The sequence below is a fragment of the Neoarius graeffei genome, chromosome 28, assembly GCF_027579695.1.
Source record: "Neoarius graeffei isolate fNeoGra1 chromosome 28, fNeoGra1.pri, whole genome shotgun sequence".
Lineage (NCBI taxonomy): Eukaryota > Metazoa > Chordata > Actinopteri > Siluriformes > Ariidae > Neoarius > Neoarius graeffei.
In genome coordinates, this window is record NC_083596.1 from 33,045,874 (window position 1) to 33,062,324 (window position 16,451).

General features: G+C 38.5%; 2 protein-coding genes across 6 annotated transcripts in view; one reads left to right on the forward strand and one right to left on the reverse strand.

Moving 5' to 3' along the window:
* The window catches only part of btf3 (basic transcription factor 3), a 33,304-nt gene extending 20,960 nt beyond the window's left edge, over positions 1-12,344 (forward strand). For 2 of the 3 annotated variants that reach the window (XM_060912541.1, XM_060912542.1), the window contains exons 4-5: positions 10,708-10,764; positions 11,950-12,344. In XM_060912541.1, coding sequence (XP_060768524.1) covers positions 10,708-10,764; positions 11,950-12,294 — 402 coding nt within the window. In that variant the 3' untranslated portion in view covers positions 12,295-12,344. Of the gene's footprint in view, positions 1-6,420; positions 6,623-10,707; positions 10,765-11,949 lie in introns of all 3 variants that reach the window. The other variant, XM_060912543.1, reaches the window with a different exon arrangement.
* A 1,625-nt stretch (positions 12,345-13,969) lies between these two features.
* ankra2 (ankyrin repeat, family A (RFXANK-like), 2) overlaps positions 13,970-16,451 on the reverse strand; it is a 30,932-nt gene continuing 28,450 nt past the window's right edge. For 2 of the 3 annotated variants that reach the window (XM_060912539.1, XM_060912538.1), the window contains exon 10: positions 13,970-14,293. Coding sequence is in view for 1 of the 3 variants with exons in the window: in XM_060912540.1 (XP_060768523.1) it covers positions 14,238-14,293 (56 nt within the window). In the remaining 2 variants the exon portion in view is untranslated. The remainder of the gene's footprint in view (positions 14,294-16,451) is intronic. The other variant, XM_060912540.1, reaches the window with a different exon arrangement.

The following is a 16,451-nucleotide window of genomic DNA, read 5'->3' on the forward strand; positions in this document are numbered from 1 at the left end:
ATATAATTTTTTAAATTGTTTTTGATGGTTTCATTTATTTCGTAATATTTTTATTTTCTAAATATCAGTCCTCTCAATAACTGCCGGCGATATTGCCGGCTACTCTCAGTGGTTTTTCAAAGAATTGAAATTCATAAGTTTTTACTTCATAATTTATACTTCATAAAAATTAAATTTTGCATTCAGGATCACTCAGAATTCACCATTTAACATCTGCATTTTCAAAATTTTCTGGGGGAGGACCCCCGGACACCCCCCCCCCTTTTTTTTAAATACATCGCGGCAGCGGCTAACACAGCCTCCGCTCAGCTTACGCTTAACATTGATCCCAGATGTCCACTATTTAGCGGAATTCCGCAATTTTTCTAGCCAAAGTGGTGGTGGTGTTTTTTTGTTTTTTTTTTAATCTCTTGTATATCCGTTAAAAATATGTTTAAGTAAAATGACCAGCAGAATAAGTTCTGATTTGGTTTGCTTGTTTAGTGATGTTTTCGTCGGCTTCGTTTGTTCTCGTTGGCATTCGGGAACACTTGGAAGTTAAATTGATGTAAATACCGCAAGACTGTACGCGATAGAACGAGAAAACAATATGGCTGCGCCCATTTGCTAGAAAACATGTTTTAACTCCGTTCGTGCTTTTGTTTCTAATGTGTTGAACTTAATTCAATATGTCATGGAAAGCGTAGTTGCGCTTAGCCAGAGAGGAAGTTGAATCCAAGAAGAGATTAATGAATGTGGTGAATACAGAACTTGAAACAAAAGCTCATACGAACAGAGTAGCCAAGAAACTTTCCAAAAGAGCACTGCAGGAACATCAGAAAAAGCAGAAGGAAAGATCAGAGAAACAAAAGCGGAGAAAACTGGAGGAAAGATCACAGAATGCACCCCAGAAAAGAGCATTAAATTCCTCTGCAGTGAAACCTTTCAAAAAGAGAGGTTTAAATCAAATGTCTCTAATATTTGCTGTACATGTGTATATATCTAATATTACTGAATCATTGATTTCTGCTCATATTCATGATTTTTGAAAAATGAATGTGGCTTATATTAGACTAGTATTGACTAACTCGAAACAAAAAATAAACAAATGAGATGAACTATGGATACTATTGTTATAACAAAATCAGTGGAATATTTAGGCAAGTATATTCTTCAAAGCTACATTTTCGTGTAATTTTTATAAAAAAAAAAATGTTCCACTTGTGTCATAGATTACAAAATATGGTATCAAATAGATGCACATTATTGTTAAATTCTGTTGCTTTTCTATGTTAAATCTATTATAAAAAAGTGTTCTATAGCATCTTTAAATGTTAAAATCTCAACAGCTTCAGGGGCTTCACCCCCTGTACCCCCAGCAGGGGTGCTGCCCCTGCACCCCGCAAAGGGCTTGCAGCCCCCTTGATCCATGCTGATAGTTTCTTACATTCCTCTATTTTTTTTCAATTACTGCTGGGATCCCTGGCTTAACCTCTGCCTACTACTCTTCTTTCTTGCCCCTTTCTCAGAAATATATTGAGAGGGCTGAAATATTTATCAACATTCCGCCATTGTGGCACGGGAGCCTGTGATTGGTGGACAGCCGACAAAGGGTGTCTCCCATTGGTTGTAAATTGTGACATAAAAATCGTAAACACACAGGGGACCCGCTGATTGGCAGTTCACATACTGAAGCCAAGTGGAGATGTCTAGTGTCTGTTGCTGTTGTCAGAAGAAAACTACAGCTTAAAAAAAAAAAAAGCTGTACTACTGGATTACTTGGACAGTCTTGGTCAGAAAGAAGCAAAGGATAGATATGTGGAAATATGTGGACGGTGCAGATTTGTGGCCTAGCATTAGCTACATGTTGGAATATACATTCTTTTTCCCGAAAAGTCCTGACACAGAAGAAAAGTTTAAATAAAAAAAAAACTACAGAAGCAAGGAAATCTTTGTGTAAGGCCAAAAAAAGTGTGTTTCCGGTTACGTAGATTTCAAAACTAGGGTCGGTAGGCAGGCTTTTTTTTTTTTTTTTTTTCCAAGATGGCTGCCATAACCTATATTTTTAGACAGGAATAATTTCACAAAATATAATGAATTTCTTTGCAGGTCACCTGAGTTACCACCTTCTGATGAATCTGATGCAGCATGAGACACCTTTTAACATGAATTTTCTGTAAATATAACAGCTCAATACCCCATGAGAGAGAGAGAGCAGCCCCTCCCCTCTCTGCTCCCTGAGTGGAGCTCGTCGCCTTTGTAACGGTGCAGGGAAAAGACACAATATAACAAGCAAAGAGCGCTTTTTCTCAGAGTTCCCTCTCCTTGAACAACGCCAGTTTACACGGAAATGAAAGGAGCTATTCACAAAATTCTTTCACATTGAGCGCTACAAGGCTCCCATGAACACAGTGTAATTTTTTTTGTCCCTAGTGTAAAAAATGTGGACACTAGAGCGAGTTAAAAACAAGTGACTTTTCTGATTTTGCAGTAAAAGCGCTGCCACGTTTATAATGTGAGTCTATGGGAGAGCGTGGCTGTCCTCTCCTTACTTTCAGGCTTCTCATTCAAAAACTGTAAATCCTATCGCTCAGGTAGACACTTGTCTTGATTCACACAATGTGTGACTACAACTTTTGAGAAAATTGTGTGTGTAGAGTGAAAATTGTGGCTGAGAAAACAGTTTTTAAATGAGAAAGTTAGAGCTTTTTTTTTTTTTTTTCAAGCTGCCTACACTCTAAACTCCTGAGCTCCACTGGTGTGTAACACAATAGACACTAGGGCTGGGCGATAAAATGATAACGATACGTATCCCGATAGACACATACTTGATATCAATAGAAAATGCGTTCGATAGAACGTTTCGATAGAATGGTTTTTTTTTTTTTTTTTCAAGAAACAAGCGTTAGCCAGAGCCCTCTCTGGTTTAGGTCTGCTTTCAATCAACTGTTGTTGCGAAGCAAGCTTGGTTGCATGAGCAAAGGCACTCGTCCTCTGGTGCCTAGCAACGCATAGGGAGTGACACGCTGATAGCCAATCATGTAACAGTATTGTGTTTGGTTGTGCCATCTCGTTGTCTCGTGGTCGTGTTTTATTTTTTTTCCAGAAACAGCGTGGCCAAGAAAAGAAAGATGAGTGCCGGAACGAGCGAGGAAATTGTGGATAAAGTCAGTAAGGTCAGATGTTACAGATGTAAAGTCTTAAGTCTACCTCAGTTTTACTTTAATTTCTTCTATGTTTACAAAACACTATTTTATTAAACCTTCAATGAAAATATACTTGAATAGTTTAAGAATAGTCTGTCTACCTCAGTTTCACTCAATTTCTTTTTTATGTTTATAAAGCACTGCATATTTTTATTTATGTTTTTAAGTGTTATTCACCAGAAGGTGAACTTTTTTTGCACTAAACTTGCAGTAAAAAATTAAAAATATGACAGTCCTTCTCACATAGCAGGTTTTGCTATGTTTACATTTAACACTTTGCTCATGTTTTTATAACACTTGAGTTTTTTAAGCACTTTATTATTGATAATTGCTCAGTTTTTGTTGTGATCGTAACATTGAACATGCGTGTTGACATTCCTTGCTTATTGGCTGTCAGAGGAAGTTTAAGTTTAAAATAAATGTTTGAATTTAGTATTGTTCCCTCCTGGTCCTTATTTTAAATAGGTCATAAAATGTTTCAATAATTATCGATATCGACCAATATGAAACACTTGTATCGTGATACAGATTTCAGCCATATCGCCCAGCCCTAATAGACACCCATTATAAAGTCTGAATTTCTCCAGATTTGCTCATGGTGTTTGATCTGTGACTGATCAAAAAGTATGGAACCTAGCAAAAAACTTGAATGCCAGATCCACACAGGAGAATTTTGTCTCTGTTTTAAAGTTTGAATCATGTCTCTAGGTGAAAGACAAAATAAGCGTCATCTCTGCTTCTGTTCCCTCCGACGGCCCACTATTGCCTCCGCCGAGTGCGCGCGCGCGCACACCGCATGTCGGGGCCGCGGATGAGTTACTCTCCCTTGATCAACGAAGTCAGCGGGGAATTTGTGGTTATTATCGGTACAAACAGCGCGAATCACAACTTAAATGAGTGCGGTTCAGTTTGACATTGTCAGTCCGTTAGATAAACATTTTAATTTTATTAAAATCGAAAATTAATATTTAGAGCCTGTGGGCTACAAAAATAAGTCATTAAAGTAGCCGGCTGGACTTAATTGTGTAGTCGGCTGTATGGCCGGCAGCCGGCGCTTGTGGAAAGCCCTGATTTTTCCAGTGAGTGACAAAAACTTCCGGTTCACGCGGTTGGGTTATATGTAAAAGTTACGACTGGGAAAAAAAACGAAAAAAAAGTTTAGGGTCGGGCAGTACGGATTAGGGTCGGTTGGGTAACCGGAAAAAAACACACCTTTTTTTTTTTTTTTTGGCCTAAAGACTTTTTCCCAACATCAGTTTTTGGGAACAGAATGTTGTGAAAGCCAAAGCATTTACTCTCAAAGGGCTTTGACTTGAACTGTGGGCTAGATCTTATTCCCACCCATCCATGTCTCAGCAACCCCAAGGATGTGTAGTTACACAGCTATCTGCACTCTATCATTTATACAGTGATGCTTATTATTGTTAAAACAATATCTGAAGTGTTATTTGTAAAATAAAATGTATTGCTCTAGACTTTCAAACAATATTGTAAGATTTTATTTTAATTTTATGTAATAATGGATGGTACAATAATTACAAACACTAACAATCAGCACATTCCAGTTGTAGCTGTAGTCATATAGTAACTATAATCATTCTTGTAATAATAATTTCAATAAACTGTTATTCAGTTCCCTTTTCATTAATTCTCGATTCAAAGGCCCAACTGAGTCACACAGGTTGATCAGTGTGTAACGGACAATAACAATTTTATCCAAAATAGTTTTTCCTGCCTTAGTTGATTTATTTCCATTTCACATGCATGCAGCTGTTGTAAAGTTCAGTGTGTTTGTGTAGAACTCTCTTGAACTGTAGGTTCATTTCTACACTCTGGTTCCACGGTGACATTTTGCACAGGACTGTGTTGCTTTGATAACAGATACAAAGCTCCAGCATTATTATACTCTTTCAAAACTCTCCACAGCTTAATATACCCTAAATTATTAATTCCTCTGCTACTAGAACTTTTCTTTCTGAATCTGTGTGCATATTATTGGTGTTATGGTTTTGTGGATTGATTGTGCTGCTTCACTTATTTAAAACAACAAAAAAAATCAACTGCATTTTGTCCCCTCCAAAATAAAATAGAGCTCTGGGCAAGTGGAATTGTTTTTTTGGGCAAGTATGTTTTAGGTGCTGCTTGCCCATTGGGCAAGTAAGGCTGGGAGATTTTTTTTTTTTGGGAGGACTGGGTGGGTTTCGCAAAAGCCTCTTAATGCTAAGCATCTTAACTAGGAGTGAGTCTTCATTGTGATGCTCGTTCTACCATTTAATGATCTTTGTGCTACAATGCTTTTGGGAAACCCATCCCCAGAATGAGCCTAATATTTGAACTGTTGAATTAAGTTCCTTTTATGAATCTGTACTTGAGGGAGTTTGTGGAATCTGACAGGAAATGCATAGTTGCAAGCAGTTTAATGAAATCTGCTTTATAGAACATTGTTTATTTTTACGTACGGTTTGGGTTGACATGTGGAAGTGTTGCAAATACCTACAGTGAGATTTCAAACACCCCCCCCCCCCCCCCCCCCCCCCCTTGTTATGCATTTCGGTACAGTAACAAATGCACTCTCGTATTTATTTCTATTGAATAATACTTGTGCCCAATTTGGTCACTTTTCTTGCCAGGGATTGAAACTAGATATTGTTCAGAACAAGTGCAGTTGTGTTTTCACTTTGTTTATCTTACAGTAAGGTTTTTTTTGGTCACATTTTGTGTTGCATGTGATTCATGTGAAATCCACCACCTTAATTTTGTGCACTTAAGTTAAATCGTAGATGGCTACAAATTCTCTGCATGTGCTCATTGCATAGGCAATGGAATAAGTGTAGTAGGATGTCTAATGCACTATATGCCTGATGGAAAGGTCTTGTTTGTACACTTCCCTCTCTCTACTTTCACCAAAATTAAAGTTCTGGCACTATTAACATTTGGATGTGCTGTGACTGCTGGACAATAACCTCTGTATGAGGTCATTAATTGATTAGGTGTCTATGTAATGAGTATTCAGACTTCTACTGGTGACCTCACACAACCAGCAAACTCCACCTTTCATGGTTGCTGTGGTATGATCAGACATGGATGTAGGTTATTAACAGACAGTTCTAGATTGTAGTATGATTTGGAAAAGCACTATTCAGTCACTTCTGAAAACAGGGGATGTCTGATTGCATTATTAGCTGTACCTGTGTTCTGTATCTGACAGAGACTACTCAATGCTCTCACTTTGTAGGTGAACATGTTTACAAACCAAGGAACAGTGATCCATTTCAACAACCCCAAAGTGCAGGCTTCGCTGGCAGCCAACACCTTCACGATCACAGGCCATGCTGAGACCAAGCAGCTCACAGAGATGTTGCCATCTATCCTTAATCAGCTCGGTGCCGACAGCTTGACCAGTCTGAGAAAACTCGCTGAGGCACTGCCCAAACAAGGTGCACATTTTACTCCTCAGGTTTTCTTGCATCGTTGCCCTATAAGGATAACATTTCATGATCCACTTTCATATTACCAGCTTGCCAGTCGTGAATTGCAGTTATTGAACATGAAAAGTTGTTTTTAAACAATTATTTTTTAAATAAATCTTGGGGTTTTTTTAGGAAATGGAGGTCATGATGTGCTGAATGCATTTCTAAGACGTGAGCTAATGGAGAAGATGTACAGTGGGACAAAAAAGTATTTAGTCAGTCACCAATTGTGCAAGTTCTCCCACTTAAAAAGATGAGAGGCCTGTAATTTTCATCATAGGTACACTTCAACTATGAGAGATGAATGGGGGGGAAGAATCCAGGAAATCACATTGTAGGATTTTTAATGAATTAATTGGTAAATTCCTTGGTAAAATAAGTATTTGGTCACCTACAAACAAGCAAGATTTCTGGCTCTCACAGACCTGTAACAACTTCTTTTAGAGTCTCCTCTGTCCTCCACTCGTTACCTGTATTAATGGCACCTGTTTGAACTTATCAGTATAAAAGACACCTGTCCACAACCTCAAACAGTCACACTCCAAACTCCACTACGGCCAAGACCAAAGAGCTGTCAAAGGACACCAGAAACAAAATTGTAGACCTGCACCAGGCTGGGAAGACTGAATCTGCAATAGGTAAACAGCTTCGTGTGAATAAATCAACTGTGGGAGCAATTATTAGAAAATGGAAGACATACAAGACCACTGATGATCTCCCTCGATCTGGGGCTCCACGCAAGATCTCACCCCGTGGGGTCAAAATGATCACAAGAACGGTGAGGAAAAATCCCAGAACCACACGGGGGGGACCTAGTGAATGACTTGCAGAGAGCTGGGACCAAAGTAACAAAGGCTACCACACTAAGGCTAACACACTATGCTGCCAGGGACTCAAATCCTGCAGTGCCAGACGTGTCCCCCTGCTTAAGCCAGTACATGTCCAGGCCCGTCTGAAGTTTGTTAGAGAGCATTTGGATGATCCAGAAGAGGATTGGGAGAATGTCATATGCTCAGATGAAACCAAAATAGAACTTTTTGGTAAAAATTCAACTTGTGTTTGGAGGAGAATGCTGAGTTGCATTCAAAGAACACCATACCTACTGTGAAGCATGGGGGTGGAAACATCATGCTTTGGGGCTGTTTTTTCTGCAAAGGGACCAGGACGACTGATCCGTGTAAAGGAAAGGATGAATGGGGCCATGTATCGTGAGATTTTGAGTGAAAACCTCGTTCCATCAGCAAGGGCATTGAAGATGAAACGTGGCTGGGTCTTTCAGCATGACAATGATCCCAAACACACTGCCTGGGCAATGAAGGAGTGGCTTCGTAAGAAGCATTTCAAGGTCCTGGAGTGGCCTAGCCAGTCTCCAGCTCTCAACCCCATAGAAAATCTTTGGAGGGAGTTGAAAGTCTGTGTTGCCCAGCGACAGCCCCAAAACATCACTGCTCTAGAGGAGATCTGCATGGAGGAATGGGCCAAAGTACCAGCAACAGTGTATGAAAACCTTGTGAAGACTTGCAGAAAAAGTTTTGACCTCTGTCATTGCCAACAAAGGGTATATAACAAAGTATTGAGATGAACTTTTGTTATTGACCAAATACTTATTTTCCACCATAATTTGCAAATAAATTCTTTAAAAATCAATGTGATTTTCTGGATTTTTTTTTCTCATTTTGTTTCTCATAGTTGAGGTATACCTATGATGAAAATTACAGGCCTCTCTCATCTTTTTCAGTGGGAGAACTTGCACAATTGGTGACTGACTAAATACTTTTTTGCCCCACTGTATAGTTGGAAGAGAACAGGACTGGTTTTGGCAGTGTTTGACTTTGTAGCATGTTGCTCCTTCCACAAAGTCATGTTAGGACACCAAAAGTTGAGATCAAGATAATGTTCATTAGCCATATTGGCTAATTTTAAAGAATACTCCAGCCTTAAACACTCCTCTTAAATGCTGTTGCTCGCTCACTACCGTCTGGTGTGGTAGTGATGTCCCGTTGCTTGCGCGCCGCAGCAGAGACCCGCGCGACCTTCAGCCGGTACAGTCGCTGTTCTTTTACCACCACCGTTATTCTCGTCTTTCCGGTGTGTTGTTTTTTCCATTGTGTCCTATTGTCCTATTTCGCCGTATCAAATACCCAAAATGTATCATATTATTCATATTTAAGCGAAATAATCAATTCAGTCATCATAATTTGGAATTTTTAACCCAAGCAATCAAAAAGAGGAAATTTATTCAATATTTTCACTCATCTGTGAAGGAGGGGCTTTAATTCTTCTTGATGTAGTTATTTTATATGTAAATCAGTTTTACAAAAGCCATTTGAATTGTAATCAAAAAAAATTTCCACAGTGGAGGCCAGATAAAGCAAGATACGATCTTTATTCTTATTAAACATGACAAAAGAAACATTGAGTGTTAGGTAAATGCAAAAAAAAAAAGTAAAATTAGAAAATTTATTTTTTGACCATAAAGTCCCAAATGAGAGACCAGTTTCTGAGATGGACCCATATACTCTGAAATATGCACTGAGTGCAGTTGTTGGTTAAGAATTTTTTTTTTTTAAATGAGAGCCAGACTACTAAAAGTAGTCTAGTCTATGAAGGCAAAATTTAGAGCTTTATTTACAAATCCCTTTTAGAAATAAGAATTAAAGGTGACTCCTCCTTCTTCTACAAGTTGAGACAGTTCCCTGAGGTCATAATGAAATGTCTAACATGCTTTGGTTAAAATACCATAAGGACCACCTTAAAGTGCATATCATGGGTAAATTCAGGAGCAAGATCAATGTAATTCTCCTATTTTATATTAAACTTTGGTCAAATATCTGTCACATTTTGCATTTTGTGCAATTTTTTTACCTTGTGCAATACCAGAAAAATTCAGTTGAAATCAAGCCATTTGAGGCGAATTGGTCCACCTCTGGAAAAACTTGGCATTTGGATTTCCCGGCAAACATTGATTTTCGTGACGTCGCGTGCGGGACGCCTCCCTTTGAATCCTACGTCAGCACTGGTTTGTTTATGAGAAAACGACCTGGTGGTTTTCTGCAATTTTCTTCAACGTTATCACGTAATTATTAAAATGGTTAACAGATGTATCGTAGGAGGGTGTAGCAACACCAATCTTGATGGGATTAGTACTCATCGTTTTCCAGAAGATAGGACAATGAGAGAGAGAGAGAGAAATGGGAGCGCTTGGTCTACACAGGCTGTGCACTGAAACCATGCAAGCTCTCGCAGCCTGCTGGTGCTTCCGCAGGTAATGTCACAAATCTGGCTCCAGACTCCTTTGGGATTTTTCCAGATGCGTTTTATTTTATTTTTTTCTGCTGTAGACAGATGGCCTTGTGCAAAATTACCCTTCTGGATGAGTGTGTAAAGGGACATACTTTCATATAAAAGCAAAAAAAAAAAAAAAAACCCCGAAATTGGTTCAGGATATGCACTTTAAAGCACCACAGTCCCCTTCTCATCCTGTTTGAAATGGCTGATTTGATGAGCCATGCCTCACCCCACCCTGTCTTCTGTCAGCCAATCAGGTAGCACTTTTGTTATGAACATTCCTTCCCAAAAGGCAGTTCTCAAGCTGAGAGTGGAGATACTCGGATGAGGAGGCGGTATAAGTCAAATGAGCGCTTGTGACGTAGAAGGGGGAGCCGAACCTGAACAGCTTGTTTTCTCTAATTGGCAGCTCAAAAGAAACTGAGTGTCTTGTTTCAGTTTGTGGTTTGGTCGGCACTCCAGGTTCCCAAATGTAGGAAGTGAGTTTTTCACAATGTATTTACCAATCCTCCCACACGCTTTATTTTAGATACTGATGTTTGAGTTAGTATGTGATTGTGCTGTGTGTAGAGAGGTTGGTGAACAGGTGTGATGGACTTTGGCATTTGCCACAGGACAGCTGCCTTAAAGGTCCTTTAAGTGAGGTTAAAATAAGTCAGTGTGTGCAATATTATTAAATAACTTTTGGTCTAGCCCGTTAGTTTCAATTAGAACGCTCAGATGTGCTATGCTCTTTAACCTTTTTTTTTTTTTTTTTTCTCCAGCTGGTGATGGAAAAGCACCAGTGGCAGCAGGAGAGGACGATGATGATGAAGTTCCAGGTTAGTTTTTTTTTTGGGGGGGGGGTCCCTTTTTAAAACACCAGGAAGGGTTGGGTGGTGTTTTGTTTGTTTGTTTTTTTTTAAATCCTTATTTTCAATACACAGTTCATTTTCTTACTTATCAACTCAACACAGCTAGCTTTATTCATGGATCGTATGCAAGAATAGGCACATCTTAGAAACCTAGTGGGCACATTTTCGCAATTATAGCTGCATGTGCTTTATCTGTTTAATACTGAGACTTCAGACTGATTTGTTTGTTTGCTCATTCTGAAAGCAACCTTGTTTTAAGCTTCTATTCAAGTTTTCAGATTGTAACAGTCATAAGTGAGAAGAAGCAGGGTAGGGCACATTTAGGCAGCAAAGTTCCAAGTAAGATATTGTGCTGTGGCTAAAATCATGTTCTTACAGAAGCTTCTAACCCCCCAATCCACTTGTTGACTCTGCAATCAGTTGATCACTGAATGAGCCATCCAGCTGTTTGTACGTGTGGTCTGGGAAAACCAGGCAGACGGTGCTGTGTGGTGGTATTGATCAGGATTATGGATAATTACATGTCTGGTCAGTGCAGTTTGTAAAAAGGTCCTAAGTGTCCAAATGTCAGTGATGATCCTGTTCTGTGTATGAATGCTTCATTTTCTACTTTTTCACTTTTGGGGGTAATCAGACTTTAAAATGTTATTCTGGGTGAGGTACGTGGAGAATATGCTTTCACCATGTGAAGAGTTTTCTCAGGATTCCACACACTTGCTGACTGTCACCTTATGTATGGTGCATAAGCATAATTATTAGTTATACTGACTTCATTGCCATGTTTGTGTCGTGATGCAGGCTACAAACAGCTGTGTATCTTCAGAATGTGTTTTCATGAGGTCATGACTCTGTTCAGGTTTTGTCTACTTGCATTGTTTAAAACTTTTGAGGTCTGAAAGTTGATTGTGCCTGTCTACCCCAAATGTCAAGGAGAGTGAGGCCAGCACATGATTATCCTCAGTTCACACTTGTTAGTTTCTTTTTAATAACTTAAAATCTAGAGAATGTAGCAAATGGCTAAGTCTCGCAAAGGTTTGATGGCGTCACACTAGAGCTGAAGCTGGATGTTTTTCAGTTTCCTTCGCTCTACCATTCTCTTGCCTCTCCTTCATCCAGGAAAATTCTCATTTTATACACTTTCATTGTTTGCAGATCTTGTGGAGAACTTTGATGAGGCTTCAAAGGACGAGGCTAACTAACGTAAAAGAAGATACAGATGTTCAGAATCTTCAAACTCACCTGGGCCATGTGGGACTCCCTCTTCCCTTCTCTTTGAGCAATTTTTTTTTCTTCTTAAGTGTGGTGTTTTTTCTCCCCCCACCCCCAAAAAAAGAAAAAAATCGCACAGCTGTCTTCTCCCAGTGTCCAACCAAGAGTGTGAAGTGTTTAACCACACAAGGTGTTGTAGTGTGGTGTGTGCGCGCCCCCCCACCCCCCCCCACCCCCAGGGCATTGTGCCGTCTCTCCCCATTACTAAGACTCTCCTTTGGGGCCTAGCTGAAATCCACATCTGAAAATAAACATTTGCTATTGATGAGCTTAATAAATACAGCACTGTCATTTGTCTTAAGAAAATTGCTTTACACTTAGTTTCAATTTGCAGATATTTGCTGGATAACTGTCCAAGTTTCCCAGCATATCTCCTTGAGGTTGAATGTGAAAGTAAAGCAAATATTCATGGTCAGTCACAAGCTGTCAGTATAGCTTTTGCTTATTTGTAAAATGGCGAGTACATGGCTCACTGTTTCAGCCACACTGTAAAATGACCCCAATAAGATCTCTGCCAAATTCTATAACCCAGAATGTGCAGTGTGCTCATATCAGATTATACTAGTAAATCTCAAAATGAGAATATCATGAAAAAGTTCCTTTTCATAATTTAATTAAAAAAGGTAAACTTTCATATTCTATATTCACTTCACATACACTGAAATATTTCAAGCCTTTGTTTTAATTTTCGATTATGTATTTTTATAGTGCATGAAAGTGGATTTCTGATTATCTCAAATTTAGAATATTATTAAACATTCACAGCTGTTCATCAGCTGTGAATTAAACATTCACAGCTGGGGATCACATCTACAGCATTTGGTCTCCTCAGTTCCCCCATGTTTACAGAGTATTGTTCAGAGCACGTCATGTAGAAAATTCAGAACACTAAAGCCATGTTTTAAAACTTGATGTCAACAGCAGCTGATAATGTTAGGCACCTGGCTAAGAATGCACATCATGGAGTTCTTTATGAAATATTAACACTTTGGATTGCTTATTATATCGTGTTGTTTAGTCATAGTATTTAAAAGTAGTGCATGTGTTGTCCAACCCCCTTTCCAAAAAGGTTGGGACACAACTGTAAATAAACAATGTGATTTGCAAATAATGGAAACCCTACATTTCATTGAAAATAGTACAAAAAGACAAATGTTGAAACAGGTTGTTTTTTGAAATATATGCTCATTTTGAATTTAATGCCAGTATCATGTTTTAAAACATGACGAGCAACAAAAGACTGAAAGTTGTGTAAAGCTTAAAAGTTAATTGGCAACAGGTCAGTAACATGATTTGGGTATAAAAAGAGCATCACAGAGAGGCTGAGTCTCTCCAGAGTAGAGATGGGGAGGGGTTCAGTGCTCTGTGAAAGACTGTTGCACTACTTGCCCATGCAATGTAAGAATGTTCCAAAGTGTAAAATTGCAAATAATTTGGGGATCACATCTACAGCATTTGATCTCCTCAGTTCCCCCATGTTTACAGAGTATTGTTAAAAATAGAGGTGATGCAACACCATGCCCTTGTCCTAAATTTTTTTAAATATGTTGCTAGTATCAAATTGAAAATGAACTTAAGTTTCAACACTTGTTTTACTTTGATAACATTTGAAATATAGGGTTTCCATGATTTGAAAATTATTTATAGTTTACACAACATATCCCAACACTTTTTGCATAAAAGCTGAAGCAACAGTAAACAGATTTCCAAGTTATTTAGCCCAGAGCCTTCATTTGTCTAAAGATTAATATTCTTTGCAGAGAATCTTGTTCCTTCTTTAGCTTAAATGCATTTTAAGATACAATGCAAGTGTGATAGGGTTTCCTTAAACCTCTATAAAACCTTATGGAATTTAAGAAGTTTTGTGATAAATAGGATTAGATTCAGGCCTTGTACAAATCAAAGTACAGTCTGTTATTGTGCCTGTCCAACTTTATTTTAGAATATAGTTATTTCATAGAAAAACCTTGATGGAGAACACAGTTCAGTTTCACAAAACCATATTACTAAATAAATATCCATAGTACACAAATTCACACATTAACATGTTGCTTGAAAAAAAAAAGATTAAATTAGCTTGAGTAACTTAAAACTAATGTAAACATGCACAATGTTCATTTGTCTTCTGTTTGTGTGCTTTCGCGCCTCCAGTTTGTCTTCACTAGTTTCAGTCACTCTTTGATTCCTTGCAGCAGCTTCAGTAGATGTGCTTCCATCACCTGCTGAACTGGAGGAGCAGCACAGATATAAACATGGATGCAAACAAATCAAATCAAGTTTATTTGTACAGCGCTTTTAACAATAAACATTGTCGCAAAGCAGCTTTACAGAATTTGAACGACGCGCCTTTTGGCGGATGCCGCCTTTTTCACGGTTGTCTGGGGGACTTGTGTGAATCGTGCAGATCTGATGAGCTTCTTTTTTTTTGGGGGGGGGGGGGGCGTTGGAGTGTCTGATTTATAATTTCATCAAAGTAAATTCTGTATTAAAATTACTAAATAAGCAAATGCCGTTACAGTCCATGAAACATAGGAAGTATAGGTATGAGAAGAAAACAGTAAATCAGAAAGCTGCGCACGTGAAGCCAATTACGTAACTTACGTTGGACTGATGGAAATCCTTGCGTGTGCAGTGAAGTGCAGCCAGCAGCAGATAATGGCGCGCAGCCAATTGGCTTTACGTGCGCAACTTTCTGACTTGCTGTTTTCTTCTCATGCTTACACTTCCTATGTTTCATGGACTGTAATGGCATTTGCTTATTTAGTAATTTTAATACAGAATTTACTTTGATGAAATTATAATCAGACACTCCAACGCGCCCCCCCCCCCCCCCCAAAAAAAAAGAAAAAAAAAAACTCATCGGATCTGCACGATTCACACAAGTCCCCCAGACAGCCGTGAAAAAGGCGGCATCCGCCAAAAGGCGTGCCGTTTGCATCCATATATAAAGCTCTCACATTTGGATGTGAATTTAGTAGATGGCCCATTTCAAATTACTTATCACAGCTTACAGTCAAGTGTCTAAATAACTCAAGTGCCTATAAGGCATTGTGCTTCCTAGCTATGATTCAGTGTTGGCCAGTACTGAAATATAGCAATATAATATTCAATACAGTCATGTAAATAATTCAGTTCAATTTTATTTTGTGCAGAGCTTTTACCAATCAAAGCAGTTTTACAAAACTTTGGGTGTAGATTTAGATCCTTAACCTACAAGCCAGAGGCATGAGTGGCAAAGAAGAAATCACTGAGGTGATGAAAGCAGCAAAACTCAAAAGGAAACAATTTCTGGTACCCATTTTTTTTTTTTACCAACAGGGAATGGGTTCCATTCTGATTTATGCACCAAATTTTTAACTGATTAGAGCATTTTGACCAAAAATAATTTGGTTCAGAACCTGAAAAGTTGGTTCCCAGCTGGTTGCCAGCAACAGGTTTCAAAAAAGTTTGGAAGGGGGCAACAAATTCTACGTTAGTTTGTCTCTTTCCCCTTCCATATTGCTGGTATGAAAGAGAAAAAAAATCGTCCCTTTTCTCTATCCATACTCACAGAAGTCTGAAGCACAAAGCACTTTATAAACAGCTCAAACAAGCTGTCAAAACTCGAAAAATATTCCAAAGAGTCACTTAGCTAATGAAATGGTTCGCTTCAGGAGACCCACATGGTTGTTTTGATGCTTAATGTGTGTAATTTAACCTGAAATTTGTCCGTTTTTGACCCAGTAAACATGAGTAGAATCGGTTAGAAGAAAATTAGACGTCTTTACATGCTCCATGATATAGTTAAAGAAGCCTTCAAAACTCGGAAAATATTCACCAAGTCACTTTAACTAATTATATGGTTCAGAACAGGGGTAGATGATTGATCAGTCTGATGTCAAAATGTGTAGGTTGGCAATAATTATTTGATTTTTGTGGGTTTAAAAGATTTAAGGGCAGTCAATAAATGGAAACTCCAACAGCAGGCATAAGAAACGCTAAGAACTGGGAAAATATGGTTTATTTAAAAATATGGAGTTGTAGGATTCATTTCAGGAAATTCACAAGATTGTTTTGATGCCAAAAACGTGTAGATTTAGTGAGGGATTTATTTATTTATTTAAATACGGGCAATAATTTTTAGGGATGAACGAGTACAGCATTATCTGTATCTGTTAACCATATGAATGATCTGTATCCGTACTCGGAGTGGGCGGGATTTAACCCGGAAGTGGGTCTGGTTGTCTTGAAATGGGCGGGGCTTTAACCAGTATGTTATTTTAAACATGCAATTGATATGGGTTGATCAGAAATTATATTTATTGCTGATTAGAAAACTATTTACAGGACAGCATCAGCATTGAGCTTCAGATCAATGGTTTTGATCACGATAGCAAACAAACTAT